Source organism: Acomys minous (genome assembly GCF_964271855.1).
Source record: "Acomys minous genome assembly, chromosome: 7".
Taxonomy (NCBI): domain Eukaryota; kingdom Metazoa; phylum Chordata; class Mammalia; order Rodentia; family Muridae; genus Acomys; species Acomys minous.
Window position 1 is genome coordinate 46,712,173 of NC_140488.1, and position 19,388 is coordinate 46,731,560.

Here is a 19,388-nt window from a genome sequence, read left to right on the forward strand (position 1 = left end):
GTCCTCAAATTATGCTAAAAAGCCATAGTGATAAAAATGTATATATTGCTGGAACAAAAACAGACATGCATATCAATAAAATAGCAAAAAAGAAAACCAAAAGTAAATGTATGCAGCCACAGCCACCTAATTACTGACAAATATATCAAGATACATAATGAATAAAAGTCTTTTCAACAAATGGCACTTGGAAAACTGGATATCCTCATGAATATAAATGGAAACAGATTCCTATTTCTCATGATGTACAAAAATAAGATGAATGAAAACCTTAATGTAAGACCTGAAATGCCAAAACTGCTAGAGGGAAAAAAAACCTGACATGTAGGAGGCATAAGCAACAGCCTCCCAATAGGAGTCCAGTAGTCTAAGAAATAACAGCAAGAATTGAAAGTGTTCTAGCTTCCCTGTACAGTTCTGTATTCCCCCTTCTTTCTTTTCAACCGCTCTCTCCAAACAGGATGTCAATGTCCAGTATGCTGTGAGGAATTCATCCTGCCACATCTGATCCAATGTCAGTGTCTGGTTCTTTTGTTCTGAAAGCATGTAATTTCTCACAAGCACTATACAGTCCTAAAATTATAAATGTATAAAGGTGTACATGATGCATGGAACAATTATGGCTGGATTTCTGTTCTTTGTATGAGCAGGAAAAAAAGACATCTGTAAATCTTCATATGAAAGATAGCATCTAATAGTAATTCATAGGGGTTCTTTAGTCAACAAGAATCATTTATCTATGCCTAGACATTCATGGTTCAGGCAGTCTCAGAGCTAGTCCCATATGGTGGGATTAGCAATACAAGTTACCTGCTTGTTCTGCAGTTTAAATTCTTCACATCCTGACTGTAGTCCTCTCCCTCATCCTCTCCTTATCCGCTCTCCCTCCCTCCCTTAGTACTCAGACAGGGGAGCCCGCTTCCCCTAATATCTGACCTCAGCCTAACAAGTTTCATCTGTATTAGCTGTAACCTCTTCCTTTGTAGGCTGGCATGGCTGTCTTTCCATGGGGAAGTGATCTAAGTTAAGTGGCCAGAGTACATGCCTGAAGTAGTCCCTACTCTCCAGATGTGGGATCCACAAGGAGACTGTGCTCATCAACCAAATGCCTCAATTGTCACTCACAAGATATTTTTAATTCACTGATATAGAATTTTGCATATAGAGGTAAAATAAGTTCTAGATACAGTGGTATAGAATTCAAATGTAAGATTATTCTTCACACACATTATATATAACATATATATATATACACTTTAATATGAGTTATTGTACCCATATAACTCAATTATGATTCAAGATTACTTCTAATGCCTTGAAAGTGCTCTTAAGCTGTTTAGGAGAATTAAGTTTTACAAATTAAATGTTAGTAGATTAAATCATGGTCATGTCAATTGCTAGTCTACTTTTATCCCAATAATATACATCTTAGGTACAGATATGACTCTATAGAAAGAAAAGGTCTTCAAAAACCCCAGAGACATGCAGAATATGGCATTTAAAATGTTTTTATTACTTTAAAGATTCATTGACAATAAGATAGGTTAACTCTTGACAACACCCAGCCTACCTCAAAGAAAATGGTGAGCATCAAAGAACCTCCTTATGGAGATGACTTCAAATGTGGCAAACAAGCCACTGGGCAAAAGGTCCTCATTTCTACCACACACAGAAATCTGCCTAAAAAAGGGCAAGCTTGGATGCAGGCAGAGTGGACAGCCAAACTCTGCCAAGACAGGGTAAGCAAGTCCTCAATAGTTCCTGCCTCATAAATATGTCTGTCAGATATGTTGGGCCAGAAAGCTGAAGATGATGCTACAACATAATAGTTTTGGGTAACTGTTCAGGTAGCAATCTGTCTCTGTCATCTTCTCATTTGGAAAGCTACTAACCTGCACTCCTGGCATACTCAGGTAATCAAGTTTATTCCTTCTCAAATCTCTCATGGAGTTGAAGACCAGCTAACTTAGTTTTACAATGAAGCTTAATTGTTTAGGGGTTAAAATGTTTTTAGGTCTAGATAGGTGTTCTAAGTTGATAATGACAATATGTGACGGAGATTGATTTACATTCAGAATTTTAGATGCACCAATATAGGAAAGATGTCTTCTTCAAGGCTGTCAAATACAAATAACCAAAATACTAAGAACATAACATTTATATAATTCTCGATTGTGTCACGGTTCTTCTTGCCATAGGTAATCTATTGTGTATATGTGGAATAATATAAATGTATATGTACAAAAATAAAATAATTAAAAAAACAAAACAAAACAAAAATTTGAAAACATAAAACTCCATGAAATTAGAAAGCTTCTGCACAACAAAGGAAACAATCAGAAGAGGAGAAATTCTACAGTGGAGAAATATGGAAATTTCTCTTTTATAAGAGATTAATCTCTAGAACATAAAATTAAGCACCAAAAAAATTACCTGGTCAACAAAAACTAAAAGTGAATAGTCAGTTCTCATGAGAAAAGAATACAAATACCCAATAAATATCAGGGAAAGGGTTGAATAGACTCAGCTATCAGGAGAATGCCAATTAAAGCTTCTTAAAGATTCTATGTTTCTTCAAAGAAGTAACTACTTCAGGGAGATTGTGTCACACACACACACACCTTTAATCCCAGCACCCAGGGAGGCAGAGGCAGGCGTGGTCTACAAAGCAAGTTCCAGAACAGCCAAGTATACACAGAGAAAGCCTGTCTTGAAAAGCAAAATAAAATAGTAACAATAACAACAACAAACCTACAGCTGAGAGAGGGAGTAATAGTCTTCCCCAGGCAGAGCACAATAATTGGTATACAATATCAGATGTCACCCCTGAAAACACAGTACCATTATAAGGACTAAGCAGGTGATATTTAGGAATATATGTGCATATATAACATTTAGTGGGAAAAAAAGTCATTACTTTGAAAGAGAGCAAAGAGAAGTATATAGGAGGGCTTGAAGGGAGAAAAGGGAAGAAATAAATATAGTCATATTATGATCTAAAAAATAAAATAAGTAATAAAAATGTGGTGTATACACAGTGAAGTATTACTCAGCCATAAAAAGAAAAAAATAGTGTATGTGCTATAAAATTCATCACCATAAATATTTAAAAGTCAAAATATGTTTTCTCTCATTTTTGAATATTAAATTTTTACAGATGTATAGACACACATAAACAGCAAAGAGAGTATTGTGAGCATGAAAAGGGGAAAAGGAAAGGTCTGTAGGGAAAAATATGCTCATAATGCAGTATAACATGGGCAAAATTGTCTTTATGAATCTTATATGATATATATTCAATGTATATTAATAAGTCATACCATAATTATTGAAAGAAAGAAATCTGAAAATGATATATATCACATGATTCCAAATATATACTTTTCCTGAGAAAGACAATTGTGGAACGAATAACAATTAGTGGCTGACAAAGTACTGAGGTGAAAGGAATAGGGAGGGGCAATGGATGGTTGAAAGATAAAATAGTGGATACATATGACATATTTTTCAAATCCTACAGATTATGGTATTCTAAGAGTGAACTTGCACTGAACTTTAACAATTACTAAATTAGCTCAGTAATTTTAACAAGTGAAACTAATACAGGTGTTGGGAACAAAGTAGAAAGAAATTGGTTTCTGCTCAATTTTCTAAAAACGTAAAATTGCCTTAAAATGCTTATTCATACTTTTAAATAAAAAACCACTTCAAATTAAAACAATAAAATAAAATGGCAAGTAAATTAAATAAAGGGTCAATCTGACGTCCTCTCCATACATTTTCTATTTAATCACAACCAAACGCAATGCATAAACAAACCTCAACTTAAGTGTTAGAAACAGCTGAGTTTCTACCAGCCACAATTCGATTTTTCTTTTCTTTTTCCAGTTTTTATTATGTTTCTTTTTTAACCGATACATTTATATCATTGCACCTATATACAATAAGCTACCTACAGCAAGAAGAATCACAAAACAATCAGGAATTATATAAATGTTACATTCATAGTGATTTGGCTATTTGTATTTGGCAACCCAACCTTGATGTAACCTTGAACTAAAGCTGTTAGATGTTTTTCAGCTAATCCCTAGCTACAACCAATCAGGTGGTTTCTCTCCTTTCAGCCTTGAGTGAAAGGTCCTTCTGGAGGCTGAAGTGCTCTGAATATTTTTCTGGTTCTTAATACTGTTGAACTTGTGAATTATCATTTATTCAAACAAGCTATAATTTGCCTATTTTTCCTCTTTTAATTAGGAAGTAGTGAGTTTTTGTTGTTGTTGTTGTTCTTGTTGTTGTTCTTGTTGTTGTTTTAGGAAGAGTTTGGTGCTAGAGGTTTTTAAGACATTTTGTGGAAAATTGCCTCTCCAAGATGGTGCACAACAGCCTTTTGGGTGGGATAAGCTCCTTGCAAGGAGAGTGTGTGAATTTTAAATCCTCCTTTGGAGAGTTTCATTTTCTTTTTGCTTCAAGTCTTTTCTGTTCCCCTCTTCCCTCTGACATGTCTTTGAGGATTTTCATCTTTTATGGAAGTTTCCCTAACTTCCAAGGAGGTGTAGGAACCTTCCTTTAGCTCTCCCCACTACATTCACAGTCTGGAAGTTGGAATAGTCCTAGATCAAAACCCAGGAGTGTTGGTCTGAAGATTTCCTCTTCTTTAAATTGCTGGAGAAACAGGATGACGGGGTTGTGCCTGGAAAGCAGGCCTTTGCAAGGGTGTTAGGTGGACACTGTGGCAAATTGGCAGGTATGGTGGACCTGGACCTGGTCACTGACTGGAAAGTTGATGTCAGCTGTGAAGTCTTTTAAGAAATAGCAGCTACCAGGAGCCATTATGATGGAATAACCAAGGGGCGGGGCCAGAGAGCCTGGTGGGGGGAGGGGAAGGGAGGGAAGAACGAAGGGGTACCAGAAGACCAGAGGGGAGGGGAGGGGAGGGGATGGGTGGGCAGGGGGCAGCCGAGAACAACCAAGGGCTGATAAGACACTGAAGGAGAGGAGAGGTACTAACTAACACAAGGGACTAAGGGAGCAGGGACTACAGATTCATTCTATCTCCCAGGGTCAGGAACACCAATAAGGCGCTTAGTCATCATGGCTTTGAATCCGGAAGATCTCGGTAGTGGGTTCCGGCATAGCAAGGTGTCAATGTTCATCAACGAACAAATGGCTAAGCATGACAAAGGCCCTGATTTCTACCTTGAGAACCTGTCCCTGACCTGGGAAGAGGTGGAAGACAAGCTCAAAATCATCCTGGAGGATAGCACGGTACCTATCGAGGCTCGGGAAGCCTGTGCCTGGGGCACCCTGGCCTTGGGTGTTCGTTTTGCTCACAGGCAAGGCTGCTTACAGGGGCATGGGGTGCAGTGGCTGCAAGACCTATCTAACCTGCATAAGGTGGCTACACTCTCCTTGTCATCAGGCTCGAGTCAGCTCACCCACCAGCAAGAGATGGAGCGGAAGGAGGTGGCTCTCCAGCTTCAACAGGCCCAGGCCAAATTGGAAGAGGTGAAGAGAGAACGAGACCTGCTGAAACTGAAGATGCTACAAACAGTAAGATTGTCACCTGGCCCTGTCTTGCCCATGCCCATCCCACCCCTATTCCCCGAACAGGTTTTAACCCTGTCTAATTCTCCCTAGGAGCTGAGGGCTCTCCCAGGCACAGTAAGACCCGCTATGACCATCAATCCTGCTGCTTTCAGAACCGGGAGAGACACACAGTGGTCAGGTACGAAGGAAAACTTGGCACAGTTGATGGCTGCCACTACAGGAAGAAAAGGGAGCACATACACAACAGCAGCTGCTCTGCCAGGGACAATATCTGCCACTGAAAGAACCCCAGAGGAAGCCAGTGGCCGTTTCATGCAACTTCTTGGAGTCGTGAAGTGGAAAAATCATCCTTTGAAAAGACAGAGAGTAGATCTCAGGCCCAAGGAAACCTCCATGTGCTCTTTCTCCCAGTCCTTGAATCTGAAATCCACAGTCTCCTCTGAACCACTAACTATCCAACTGCCTGCCTCATTTACATACTCATACGAAAGCCCCTTCCCAGCCACACCTACCCCACCCCGAACACCAACCACAGAAAGACCACCTCAAATGCATGCCTACTCCATGGTCTCTGATATGGACATCTACAAAGGAGATCATCAAGAACTACCGAAAGACAAGAGATTTTCAGCATTTCGCAGACCTGGAGATTGGGACTGTCCTTGGTGTAAAGCTGTAAATTTTTCAAGGAGGGAAAACTGCTTTCACTGTGGGAAGGGAATCTGGCTGCAAAACCCTTAGTGAATCTGAAATGTGAAATAGAACTGAAACAAACCAATAGAAAATGAGTTTTTTGGGGGGGAATTGGAGGGTACTGGGTAGAATTAGGGAAAAGGAATTGGGGTGGGTCAAGAGAATGGGGGAAATCTTGGTGTGAGATATTGGGATGGTATAGATGGTTTGGGGAGACAGAAGTTTTGATTTCTCTTATACTCCAGATTATTAGCATTCACAGCCCCAGAATGGCTTCACTCTGTGTGTGTGTGTGTGTGTGTGTGTGTGTGTGTGTGTGTGTGTGTGTATGGGGTATGCATATGTGTATACCCTCTCTAGTGTCTGGAGAACCTAGACAGATAAACAGATAATATCTTTCCCTGTCCACACACCTAGCCCTCAAATGATGGAGCTGGAGGGATTATTAGACGCAAAAATCTGAAGGGACATAGATTCTATGGCCAGGATGGGATTGGGTAAATAGTCAGTGGATGACTGGAAGTTGGGTCCAGGATCATAACCAGTGACACTGGAGGGTACAGCCCATGCCTGGCCCTGGCTAAGGTGGGGAACAGACCCTGCTGCTTTCTACACAGTTTCAGAGGGATACTAGCAGGAGACTCCAGGGAGCTGACAAGTAGAAAGAGGCACAGAGGGGTTGATCGGGTGACTCCAGAGAGCTCAGCTACCTCTTCTTTCTTTGCAATTGTGCTGCATAAAGTTTTGTTTTACCTTACTTCTCTTCTTTAAGTTAGCCAGTAGATTCCTGTTGTCAGGAGCTAGATCACTCCCATATCAGGTAATTTTTCTTTTATATCAGTTTTTCTTTTCCTTTCCTTTCCTTTCCTTTCTTTTCTTTTCTATTCTTTTCTTTTTATAAACTGGGGTTCATGTAGCCCAGACTGGCCTCAGACTCACTGTGTAGCTGAGGATGACTTTGCCTCCAGGTCCTCCCGCCCCCACGTCCTAAGTGTTGAGATGATAGGTGTTGTATTGCCATGTCTGGATCAGGAAAGTAATTTCAAAACAATGCACCATTAAAGAAGCTTAATGGAATTGACAGGGGACTTGAACAAGTCGGTAGCAAATAGTGATGACCCCTTTATTCCAAGTCCCCAGGAGTAAACTGGATAGGATGCTTATGCTCTGAGGGAATTCTGTTACCAGAAGTCAAGCCTAGAGTGACTGTTCCCAGGAATGCACTGGATAGGAGGCTTACGTTCTGAGAGAGTAATATCACAAGAAATGAAACCATCACAGGAGACCTGGGGTGGGTTAACCTCAGGTTTATGCTTAATTCAAATTAACATGGCAGATATTTGCCACCCCTATGAGGATTCTGAAAGACTACAGAGGATGCCAGCAGCAGGTGCAAGCATGAACTTCTGCAATTATACGTCCTCTTAACAAAAAGCTTTCCTAGTCCTCAGTGGGCGAAGCAGACAGAGCTCTGACCAGGAAACTCAGGCCACTGCTCCAAGGTGAGTCAGCAACTGATAGTGCACAGAGGGTTTGCCAGTCTACATGGGCCAAAGCACAGTGCTCTCTGGTGAGATTCTCTCTTCTGACTCGTCAGCATACTAAATGGAGGAAAACGTGGATTTCAAAAGCTCTCGATGTATTCAGGAATGTAAAGTGGAACAGAACCCTACCTCAGTGAGGGCAGGGGGTGGAGGAAGGTGGGCGTAGAGGAGTAAAGGGTGGGTAGGAAGTTGGTCTTCTCCCTCTCTTGTGGCTCTGTTGAAATTGACTGTGTGCATTTTAATCCACAAGTGGAAGGTGGAGGAGGGACTGCACCTGGACCAGACTGGGGCACAACTAGAAGAGTCGTAGCTGGCCTCTAGGTACCATAAACCTAGAGAATGAGAGACTGTTGTGGCCATGAAACACCTACAGGACCAGAGATATGTTGTCTGTTATTGGTGAGGGTAGAGACACCATCAGGATTAGTGGCCAAGTCCCCAGCCTGCAGTTCTCCAAACACATTTAGGGCTTGCTTATCTCCCTCTACTACAGGGTTTCCTAATCTTAGTGCACTTGCCATTGTGATATGAACAGATCTTTGTTATGGGCTAAAGTCTCTTGTTCTTTGTAGGGGGTCCAGGAAAATCCCTAGTCTATTACTCTGTATGACCCATTCCCCACCCTTTACCATTGTGACAACCAAAACTGCCTCTTGGATATAGCCACATGTCCACTAGAGGGCAAAATCAACCTGAGTTAGGAACCTACGAGGCAAGGAAGTACTTAGCAGTGTGACCAGAGAAAGAATCAAAAGACAAGCTCAAAGAGGTTGAGGCAGCTGAACAATGCCCACTAAGCCTGGCATTTACTTTGACTATGCAAGCACGCAGGGTGGTAGCAGAGGAAAAACTGAACTGCCAAGACTAAGGAGTGAGGAGAACTTGTAGGCCTTGAAGGGAAGGAAGGAACCAAGATTGAATAAGGGAAAACGTGAGCCATTCAGAAGGAGGTAGCAGAAGAAAGCCTGCAATGCCTGCAGTGGAAGCACATATATCATATCACATAATATGATCACACATAGGGTCACATAAAGTATTGAGGCATGACTGCTGGATTATTAAATTTTAAAATTCATGACAGAGCCATGTGTTTGTTTACTAAACAAAATCATCCCAAAGTTCTGCTTTGATACATAGCTGTATGTTTGCAAACTTATGCTTTAAAATTTTTAAATTAATTTATTCAGATTACAACTCAGTTGTTATTCCATCACCTGTATCTTCGCATTCCTCCCTCCCTCCCGCTTTCACCCTATTCCCTTCCTCTAGGTTTAAGGGGGACCTCCTCCCCCACTATATGGTCATAGGCTATCAAGTCTCATCTTGGTAGCCTGCTTATTCTTTTTTTCAGTGCCATCAGGCCTCCCCACCAAGAGGAGGTGGTCAAATATGGGGCATCAGAGTTCATGTCAGAGTCTGTCCCCACTCTCCATATAACTGTGGAGGATGTCCTGTCCATTGGCTAGAACAGAGTAGAGGTTTGATGTTTACTGCTTGTATTCTCCTTGGTTGGTGCAATAGTTTGAGCAGACTCCCGCAGGCCCTGATCCACCCGTCATGATGTTCTTCTTGTAGGTTTCTAGGACTCTCTGGGTCCTTCTATTTCCCCATTCTCCTATATTTCTCTTACCTAGAGTCCCAGTGGGATGTCCTCACATCTGTCCCAATCTCCTGGTAAGTGAAGACTTTCATGGGACATGACTTTTGGGCTAATATCCAATTATAAGTGAGTATATATCATGTGAGTCTTTCTGCTTCTGGGTTAACTCACTCAGTATGATCATTTCTATTTCCATCCATTTGTCCACAAATTTTGGTATTTCCTTGTTTTTAAAGCTGAATAGTATTCCATAGTGTAAATGTACCACAGTTTCTTTATCCATTCTTCAACTGAGGGACATTTAGGCTGTTTCCACGTTCTGGATATTATGAATAAGGGTGATATGAACATGGTTGAACATACGTCCTTGTTGTGTGATGGAGCATTTTCTGGGTATATTCCAAGGAGTGGAATAGCTGGGTCTTGAGGAAACCCTATTCCCAGTTTTCTGAGATAGCACCAGATAGATTTCCAAAGTGGCTGTACTAGTTTGCACTCCCACCAGCAATGAAGGAGTGTTCCTCTCTCTCCACATCCTCGCCAGCATGTGGTGTCACTTGAATTTTGGATCTTAGTCATTCTGATGGGTGCAAGATGGAGCAAACTTATGCTTTTTAAAGGCTTTGAAAGACTTTTTGCAATGGGAACTTAGGGTTAAGGGATGAGAAACAATGAGGTACAAGATTCTGTAAGGTCAAAGCCAAGGAGATAATACTTCTTATATAGGTATGTTTTGTAAAAGTAGTGGAATATCCCTCCACCCCCACCTCCACTCCCACCCCCACCTCCACCACCACCAAATGTGGATTCATAGGCATGGGTAAATTTGGAAAACCTGTTTCTTCTTCTGGAGCAGGGGGACAGAGAGAACGGCTGTGGACTAGACAATAGGAACCCAAGGGGAATCCTGTGTATTAGGCTTATGTGTTAGATTGAGCAGGGACAGAGAACAGGGAAAGTTTTGAAGGGTGATACATATCAGAAAATGTAAAGAGTTGAATAAGAGTGAAAAATGGATCATTAAAATATGGGTGACTCATTTGAGACAGAACTGAACTGAAAGGAAACACTGGTTTTATATAGCAGCACAACTCTAGGACAGGGCTTGGGGATAGAGGATAGGAAGAGCGACATAAGAAGGACACCAGATACAAGCCTCAGTAATATTATAACTTATTTGTATTATTTTGTTCTAGTAACTTTTCAGCATATTTGGATACTGGTTTTGTGTTTTGAAGGGCTAAAAAAAAATCTTCCTGAAATCATATATGGTACATTTTAGTTTTCTCTATAAAGTCTGAAGTATGGTGGCACATGCCTGAAATCCTAGCATTTGGGAAGCTGAGGTGAGGTAATTAATGCAAGTCTAAGGATAGCCTGGGCTACATGATGAGTTCAAACCCATCCTGTGCTACATAGAAAGATCTTGTCTCAACAATAAGTTTAAAATGATGACAATAAAACAGAAAATGACAACAAATTTATTTCTGAGTCTCTCATTTCAGTACTTTCTAAGCACCGCAGAGGTAATAAGACTTGGACTTTTAGCTTTAGATCAAAGAAACTTAATGATAAAGGTATATTTTAAAAAATGAAGATGAGTTTAAAGATAATATTGCAAGGCCAAAGAGATGGCTCTGTGGGTAAAGGCACTTACCACCAAGCCTAAACCCTGACTTCCATCCCTGGAACTTACATGGTAGAAAGATAGAACTATCTCCAGCAAATTGTCTTGTAACGTCTCTGGGTGCACGTATTTGCATGCACACAAATCACAAAATAAAGGAAGGCAAAACAATTTTTAAAAATATATTGCCGAAAGTGAGGAAAAGGGAAGGAGATTTCAGGAGGTCTACCTAATGTCTTTGTCTACAACACTTAATTTTCCATTTGTCTGAGCTCTAGTAGTCCTTTCAAGACTTTGCTTTGGAAATAACAGCAGTTTTCACAAAGAATGATTACAGAAATCCACTTTGTTGACCACTGTCATTCTTATGAGTCATCAACACACTGTGAAGCCAAATTTACCTAGTGTGTCTAAAGAATGGAAAAGAAAACCTAGAAGCATATTCTACTTAAAAACAACTCTTTTCCTCTTTTCTTTTGCATTCATGTGGGATGAATATTAAAAATTGAACTAGATGGACAAACAGAAACATTACTTATCACACAAAAGTACCCTTAAGTGCCTCTAAATACAAATCAGGTTTTTATGTGGTCTTTTTATTCTGCTATTTTTTAAAAAAAAGAACTGGTGTAACCAGCATCATCTTCTACATCTCCACCTTACGAAAATTTCCTTCCTGCCATTTCTATTGGCAAAATGAGGGGGCTGAGAGAATACAGGAGAAGGAAGGGGTGGTCAACAGTAAACATGCCTGGAAATTTATAATAAAACTTATTACTTTGTATGGTAAGTTTTCAAAAGATTTTAAGTGGCAGGTCATGTAACTCAGTAGAGTGCTTGCCATGTATGCAGGGCACCCTATGGTTGAGCCTCAGTACTACATAAACTAAATATGATGTGGTACTTGCATTCCTAGCACTACGAAGGTTCTGGCTGGATGATCAAAAGTTCACAAGGTCATCTTTAACTACACAGAAAATTAGAAGCTAGCCTGGCATACAGAAAAAATTAACACATACACACACACAAACACACACACACACACACACACACACACACACACACACACACTAATTCATATGAGTAAGTTAAACACCTCCAGACTTTGGTGATCTGAGGGTTTCAGCATGTCAACAAATGATGTTTATGGAAAGTCCACTCTATGTGTATACACCATGTGAAGTGTCTCTGAAATAAGGTCTAGAGTCAGTTAAAAATACAGAAGACGTTTTCTCTCTGAGAATACGAAGAATGTGACTATAAAGGATAAGCAAACTCTTTCCTTAAAGGGAGTCAGGAGGGGATCATGATAATGGTGCTAGAAACTAAACATTCATCTACTATCTCTTTATATACATATAAATACATACATTTGAAGACGGTGGTCTAGACTGAAAATGAGTATGCATAACACCATATTAGCCTTGGTTTTATGTTAATGCATTCGGCACCTCAGGGAAGACATGTACATCACCCTCGGACTTTTTGTTGTTTCATAGTAATAGATCTAGACCATACTCTTCAAATAGCATCCAACTTATCTTGCCAAGGGGGGTCTATTGTGCAGTGTAGAGGGCAAGGCCAGCTCCATGCAAATTGGCACTCATCCTTAGGAAGATGTGTGGATATATATGCTCTGATTAAGAGTGCTGAGCTGAGCATCATTGTCTTTCTTTAATGAGGGTTGGGTCAGGAGAGGGAATTTACCTCCCTTAAATACACATTTTCTCCATGGAGCCATTATCTGTTATAAACATGCTCCATTGCCTAAATATGAGTCAAATTATACATTAGTTATTTTGTTAGCTTCTTTTAAAAGAATTGCTCAATTTCTTAAAATAACAAGTTCCAAATCTCATCTGAAGCCTCCATTAAATAAAGGTAACCCCAATCATAAATGTCCTCTGAGACTCCACCCAGTGGAAGATCAGGACAGATGCTGGGACTCCCTTCTGGACTCCAGGTGAGAATGGTATGAACAAATGGGGGGGGTGGAAATGGAAGGACCCAGAGGTTTCAGGAGCCCTACAAGGGTCCATCAAGGTCATCGGATCTGGACCCAGGGGGGCCTGCACAAACTGTTGTACAAACCAAGAACAATGCATGTAGTAAGCCTAGACCTCCTGTTCATATCTAGCCAATGGATAAGTCATTCTCCGTGGTTGTGGGGAGAGTGGGGACTGCCTCTGACATGAACTCTGGTGCCCCCTATTTGATCACTTCCTCTTGGTGAGGAGGCCTAGAGGCACTCAGAGAAAGGGGAGGCAGGCTATCCAGATAAGACCAGATGGCTGTGGTCATATGATGGAGGAGGAGGTCCCCTCTTGTCACAGATCTAGCAGAGGGGAATATGTCAGAAGAGGGAGGGAAGGGAAAAGGGAAGATACAAGTGAGGGGATAACAATCTGGATGTAATCTGAATAAAGTATAATAAAAAAGAAAAAGGAAAAGTTAAATATTGTATGCACTACATTTAGAACAAAGTCCTTGAGAAGCTCATGTTCCAAACAAACTTACCTTCCATGTTTCTCTGTGCATGACCATGGTTTACTACCTCCTTGTCATTGAGCAGTGTTCCATGCACCTATGAAAACCTTGACAATCTTTATCTGTTTCAACACTCATGAAACATATGAAACACTATCTACACTGTAAGTAAATTGCTATCCTTTCATGTTTTCTAGTAGTCTACTTGAGGCAGCGTATCAGCCATGGATGGTTATCATACAAAATGTGAGTGATGGCCAAAAAGAGGAGTTTGGACAAATTACATTGGAAAGGAATACTTGTAAGTTTCACACACGTGTACACACACACACACACACTCTCTCTCTCTCTCTCTCTCTCTCTCTCTCTCTCTCTCTCTCTCTCATGTATTAATAAAAATTAAAAAGAAGCAACGTGTATGTGTGCTTGTGTGTATATACATATTTGTGATCAGGACAGGAAAGGGGGTAAAAAAGAAGATAAATGTGCAATGCACTGTAAAAAACATTTTACTTCCAAATTAGACTGAGGGCTGATAAGTTTTATGCAGCTACAGAGTATAAGATGCACTGGGAGTTAAGGTAAAACCCACACTTTGTGTTGTTGGGAGTTAGAGGCCTTATTTTAATATTTAAGCAGCTTAAGAAGTACTTAAATATTTGTCCATTTAAAATGTTTTTAGAGGAAGGACAGCAGGTTACCAAAAAGAGACTTGATACCCTATGAGCATATACAGGGGGAGGAGGTCCCCTTCAGTCACAGTCATAGGGGAGGGGAGTAAGGGGAAAATGGGAGGGAGGGAAGAATGGGAGGATACAAGGGATGGGATAACCATTGAGATGTAACAAGAATAAATTAATAAAGGAGGAAAAAAAAGAAAAAAATAAAATAAAATGTTTTTAGTTGCTGGACTAAGTTTCCTGAGAAATTATATCTGTTCTACCACCATGAGATGTTTCTCGCATTGACTGTGAATCTTGTACCTTAGGTATCTGGAAATTAGAGTAAATGTTCAAAAATAAAGAGCCATTTGGACATGGTTGTACATGCCTTTTATCACAATACTTGGGAAGCAGAGGTGGGTGGACCTCTGTCTACATAGTGAATTCCAAGCAAGACAGCACTGAAAAGGGAGACTTTGTCAAAAAAAAAAAAAAAGAAAAAAAGAAAGAAAGAAAGAAAGAAGAAAAAGAAAGATGAAATCTCAGAGTAGTTTTGAGTTTCATTTCCCTGATAACTAAGGATGTTGAGCATTTCTTTAAGTGTTTCTCAGTCATTTGATATTCATCTGTTGAGAATTCTGTACCCCATTTTTAATTGCATTATTTAGTTTGGTGGTGTTTAATTTCTTGAGCTCTTTACGTATTTTGGATATTAGCCCCTTGTCAGATGTAGGATTGGGGAACAGTCTGCAGGCTGTCATTTTGTTCTGTTGATAGTGTCCTTTGCCTTATAGAAGCTTTTCAGTTTCATGACTGAGTATTGTTCTATCAAAATGCCTAATGACACAAGGGCAGGACACAGTTCAGTTGAATAAAGAATGCCAGTATCCTAGAAAAGGAGGAAATAGGAGCCTTTAAAGATATGATAGATAGTGATTTACATTCAGAATTTTAGACTCACCAAGATAGGAAAGATGTTTTCTTCAAGGTTGCCAAATACAAATAGCAAAAACATATGAATGTAACATTTATATAATTCCTGATTACTTTGTAGTTCTTCTTGCTCTATGTAGTTTATTTCATATATGTATAATAATAAAAATAAAAAAAAATTAAGAGAAAACAAAGAAAGAGTCATTTAAGGAGGTACTTCCTACAAAGATCCTCAATGTCTCTTCTTTGGTGAAAAACAACTATGAAGTGCTTTTGTATAAAGTTTGGGAACTGAAAAATGACCACAGTATTTCTGATTTTATAAAACAAGAACTGATTCTATTTCTGAAAATTCCTGTTTGGTCTTGATCCTTACTGATCATGAACTTGCTATCTCTATTCTATGGCCCTCTGTTGTTCATATTTAATCTTTAAGATTCTGCCTTTATCACCAGACCACACTGTGCACCAGGGAAACTGCACACAAGACCACAGAACCTTATGCAGACAGAAATTAACATAGGTTATTGTGCCTCTTTTATCATGATACAGAAGATAGGTTCCTAAAAAGAATGGGTAAGGGAGTAGAGCAAGCTGATTTGTGCCTGAGCTTTGGAATCTCAAACATCTGCCCAAGTCTCGGTTGTATAACTAGGCAAGTCTTTTCAACCTTCGTAAGTACCTGTTTTTATCATCTTTAATAGTATGACTTACCTCATGAGGGTAACATATGATGTTTATTATTCTGCTTGCCATTATAGTAGTGGTAGTAGTGAACACAGAAAGAAATTACTATATGCAGAACTCTAGGTGAACACTGGTGCTAAATTCTTTTCTGCATTCTCTGAGATGGCCAATCTGATTCTTGTCCTTCTTAAAGCCTTCTGTCTCATTTAACAGAATAGCAATTACCCATTACTCAACTTTTTCTACCATCCAGTGCAGTGGTTCTCAACCTGTGGTCTGTGACCCCTTTGGGTTGCATAGTAAATATTCTGCATATCAAACATATGAGTGAGTTCACACAGAAACAGAAAGAGTCAAATGTTATATACTCACTTATATTTGGACACTAGCCCAAGGACATGTCCCATGAAAGTCTTCACTTATAAGAAAAGTGGGACAGAGGGGAGGACATCCTATTGGGACTCTAGGTGAGAGAAGCATGGGAGAATGGGGAAATAGAAGGATCCAGAAGGGTCCTAGAAACATACAAGAAGAACATTATGATAGGCGGATCTGGGCCCAGGGGTCCTGCTCAAACTATGGCACCAGCCAAGGACAATACATGCAGTAAACTTCAAACCCTTACCCAGATCTAGCTGATGGACAGGACATTCTCCAAAGATGAGTGGAGAGTGAGGACTGACTTTTCACACAAACTCTGGTGCCCAATTTTTGACCACATCCTCTTGATGCGGAGGCCTGGTGGCACTCAGAGGAAGGACAGCAGGCTACTAAGAAGAGACTTTATACCCTATGAGCATATACAGGGGAAGGAGGTCCCCCTCAGTCACAGACATAGGGGAGGGGAGTAGGGGGAAAGCAGGAGGGAGGGAGGAATGGGAGAATACAAGGGATGGGATAACAATTGAGATGTAATATGAGTAAATTAATAAAATATATTAAAAAACAAAACAATTATTTTACTACTTCTGCTTTCAAATATATTAAGCAATTTTTAATTTAAATAAATACAAAAAATTACATTTTGATTACAGTAGCAAAATTACAGCTAAAAAGTAGCAATGAAAATAGCTTTATGGTTGGGGGTCAGCACAACACAAGGAACTATGTTAGGGTCGCAGCATTAGGAGAGTTGAGAACCACTGCTGTTGTGCATTGTATGTCCTGATGGCACCTTCATCAGTACATACCTAGGAGCCATTACTTTAATAGTTTCACAGCTGCCACCACAATTTGAATTACTGCTACATTTCTCTCCAACTAATAAAAATGCTTCCCAACGTTGTCTTTTTCCTCATCCTCTTTTTATCTATTCTACCAGACCAAACGAATCTTTATAAACTGTAAAATTGATAGTTATTCTTTGGTTTAAAATAAACCAGCACTCTTCTTTTATTGTTGATTACTAATAAAATCACCTCCTTTTGGTCAATAGGATGCAACAGGACTTGGCTTCAGCCTCCTCTTCTAGCCTCATCTATTTCTACGTAGACCTGGCTCTCTGTATCTTAGCCATAGTTCATCTCTTTGGCCATCTTCCTAAATTGGTGTATATTTAATTGTACCAAGTGAGAAAATTCATTAATACATTCTCATAAGGTATTTAGGGTCCTATGAGATCATACTTACTCCTACTACTTTTTAATCCCCCTCCATCCTGCCTCATGCCTTTTTACATCCTTAGCAGTAACTTTTATAGTTACATGTCATTTTTACTTCCTAGATTCCACATTTAGCAGAAAACATATGATATTTGCCTTTGGGAGGTTTTTCTGTTTTAACATCATGATCTCTAGTTTCCGTCCATGTTCCTACAAACAATGGAATTTCATTCTTCTTGATAGTTTGGTGAATTGCCATTGCATTTATATGCCACACTTCCTTGATGCTCTTATTTAGACTGACTGATTGCATAACTTAGCAGTTATTAGTAATGATTCAGTGTGTGTGTGTGTGTGTGTGTGTGTGTGTGTGTGTGTGTATCTCAAAAGTCAGTTGACTGATTGTTTGGGTTATATGCCCCAGATTAGAATCTCTGAATAACACAAAATGTATAGTGGATAGAATATATTCACACCAGCAATGACTAAGGATTCCTATCCTCACTCTTACCCTATCTTCATCAGCATTTGTTATTCTTTATTTTCTTGGCAAAAGTCACTGAGACTAGGGTGAGGGATAACCTGAAAGTAGTTTTAATTTACATTTCTCCAATGTCTAAAGATGGGACACTTTTAAATAAATACTTAATTCCCATTATCACTAACTGATGAGATAATTTGAACTTTTAATTTAATCTTGAAATTCTTTGTTCATTCTCCATATTAATCAACTGTCAGGTAAGTATTTGGCAAAGATTTTTATCATTCTATAGACCTTCTGTTCATTCTGTTGAATGCATGCCTCGGTGAGCAAAGCTTTTTGTGTTCATTCAGTCCCATTTGTCAACAGTTGCTCTTACTTCTTATGCTGCTAGAGTCCCATTTGGAAAGTCCTTGTCTGACCCTAGCACTAGCTGTTAGATTTCTACTAGCTTCAAAGATGTAGATTTTGTATTAAGGAATATGATTCATTTGACCTGATTTTTATATAGGGTAGAGATAAGGCTCTAATATTTCTATTCATAGAGATATCCAGTTTTTCAAGTACCTATTGCTAAAGCGGGTTTTCCCTCACTATATACAGTGCCTTTCTCAAGACTCAGAAGGTTGTATCTGCTTGGTCATATTTCTGGATATTTTATTTTATTTGCTTCATCTATCTGTTTGTCTTGTGCCAGTACCATGCTTGTTTTGTTTCTGTGAGTCTGTGTATCATTAGGAGTCAATTGTGGCGCCTACAGCACTGCTCTTTTTGCTAAATGGTCTTCTACTGCTTGAGATTTTCTGTGTTTCCATATGAGTTTTAGATTTGAAAAAAAAATTCCTGTGAGAAATGTCATTAAATTTTGGTGGAAACTAGATTGAATTTTATACCACTTTTAGTAATGTGATGATTTGTATAGTATTTACTCTGCTGATCCAAAAGCATGGGAGTTTTATTTCTTTCTTTTAGTACTTTTAACAATTTCTTTCTTTGGTGTTTTATGATTTTTATTACAGGTTTTGTTTTGGGTTTTTTGAGGGGGTAGTTTTTGTTTTTTTTTTGTTTTGTTTTGTTTTGTTTTTTTTTTGAGACAGTGTTTCTCTGTGTAGCTCTGGCTATCCTGGAACGTGCTATGTAGACAGGACTGTCCTTAAACTCACCTGCCTCTGCCTCCCAAGCAGCCGGGATTAATGATGTTTATCACTACCACCCCACACTCATTAGAGAGTTTTTTTTAAACTTAACTAGGCACTGAGTATGGTGTTTTGTTTTCTGAGGCCGTCATTCTTCTTTTCTCCTTCCTCTGCCTTGTACATGAGCTGGACTCCAAGCCATAGCTTTTAAGCAGTATGCTTTTTTTTTTCATTTTATCATTCTGTGTGTTCACCACCACAGCCTCAGTACCTCCCCACTATCTTCTGCATCAAAAGATCCTGCTCTCTAGCTTATCCTGGTTTATTCCCCAGAGATCGCAGCAATTTGTGGTGTGTGTGTGTGTGTCTGTGTGTGTGTGTGTGTGTGTG

General features: G+C 39.5%; 2 protein-coding genes across 2 annotated transcripts in view; one reads left to right on the forward strand and one right to left on the reverse strand.

Moving 5' to 3' along the window:
• Positions 1 to 19,388, reverse strand: part of IL1RAPL2 (interleukin 1 receptor accessory protein like 2) — a 1,137,954-nt gene that overhangs the window by 520,062 nt on the left and 598,504 nt on the right. The window lies entirely within an intron of this gene.
• Positions 4,949 to 6,312, forward strand: TEX13A (testis expressed 13A). Its single transcript, XM_084789850.1, has 2 exons — positions 4,949 to 5,550; positions 5,638 to 6,312. Exons 1-2 carry the CDS (start codon positions 5,092 to 5,094, stop codon positions 6,286 to 6,288), a joined length of 1,110 nt encoding a protein of 369 aa, XP_084645976.1. The 5' UTR covers positions 4,949 to 5,091; the 3' UTR covers positions 6,289 to 6,312.

Coding starts and splice junctions, on each gene's coding strand:
- TEX13A (XM_084789850.1), top strand. CDS start 5,092: ATGGCTTTGAATCCGGAAGATCTCGGTAGTGGGTTCCGGCATAGCAAG. Junction 5,551..5,637: donor AACTGAAGATGCTACAAACA/GTAAGATTGTCA, acceptor AATTCTCCCTAG/GAGCTGAGGGCTCTCCCAGG.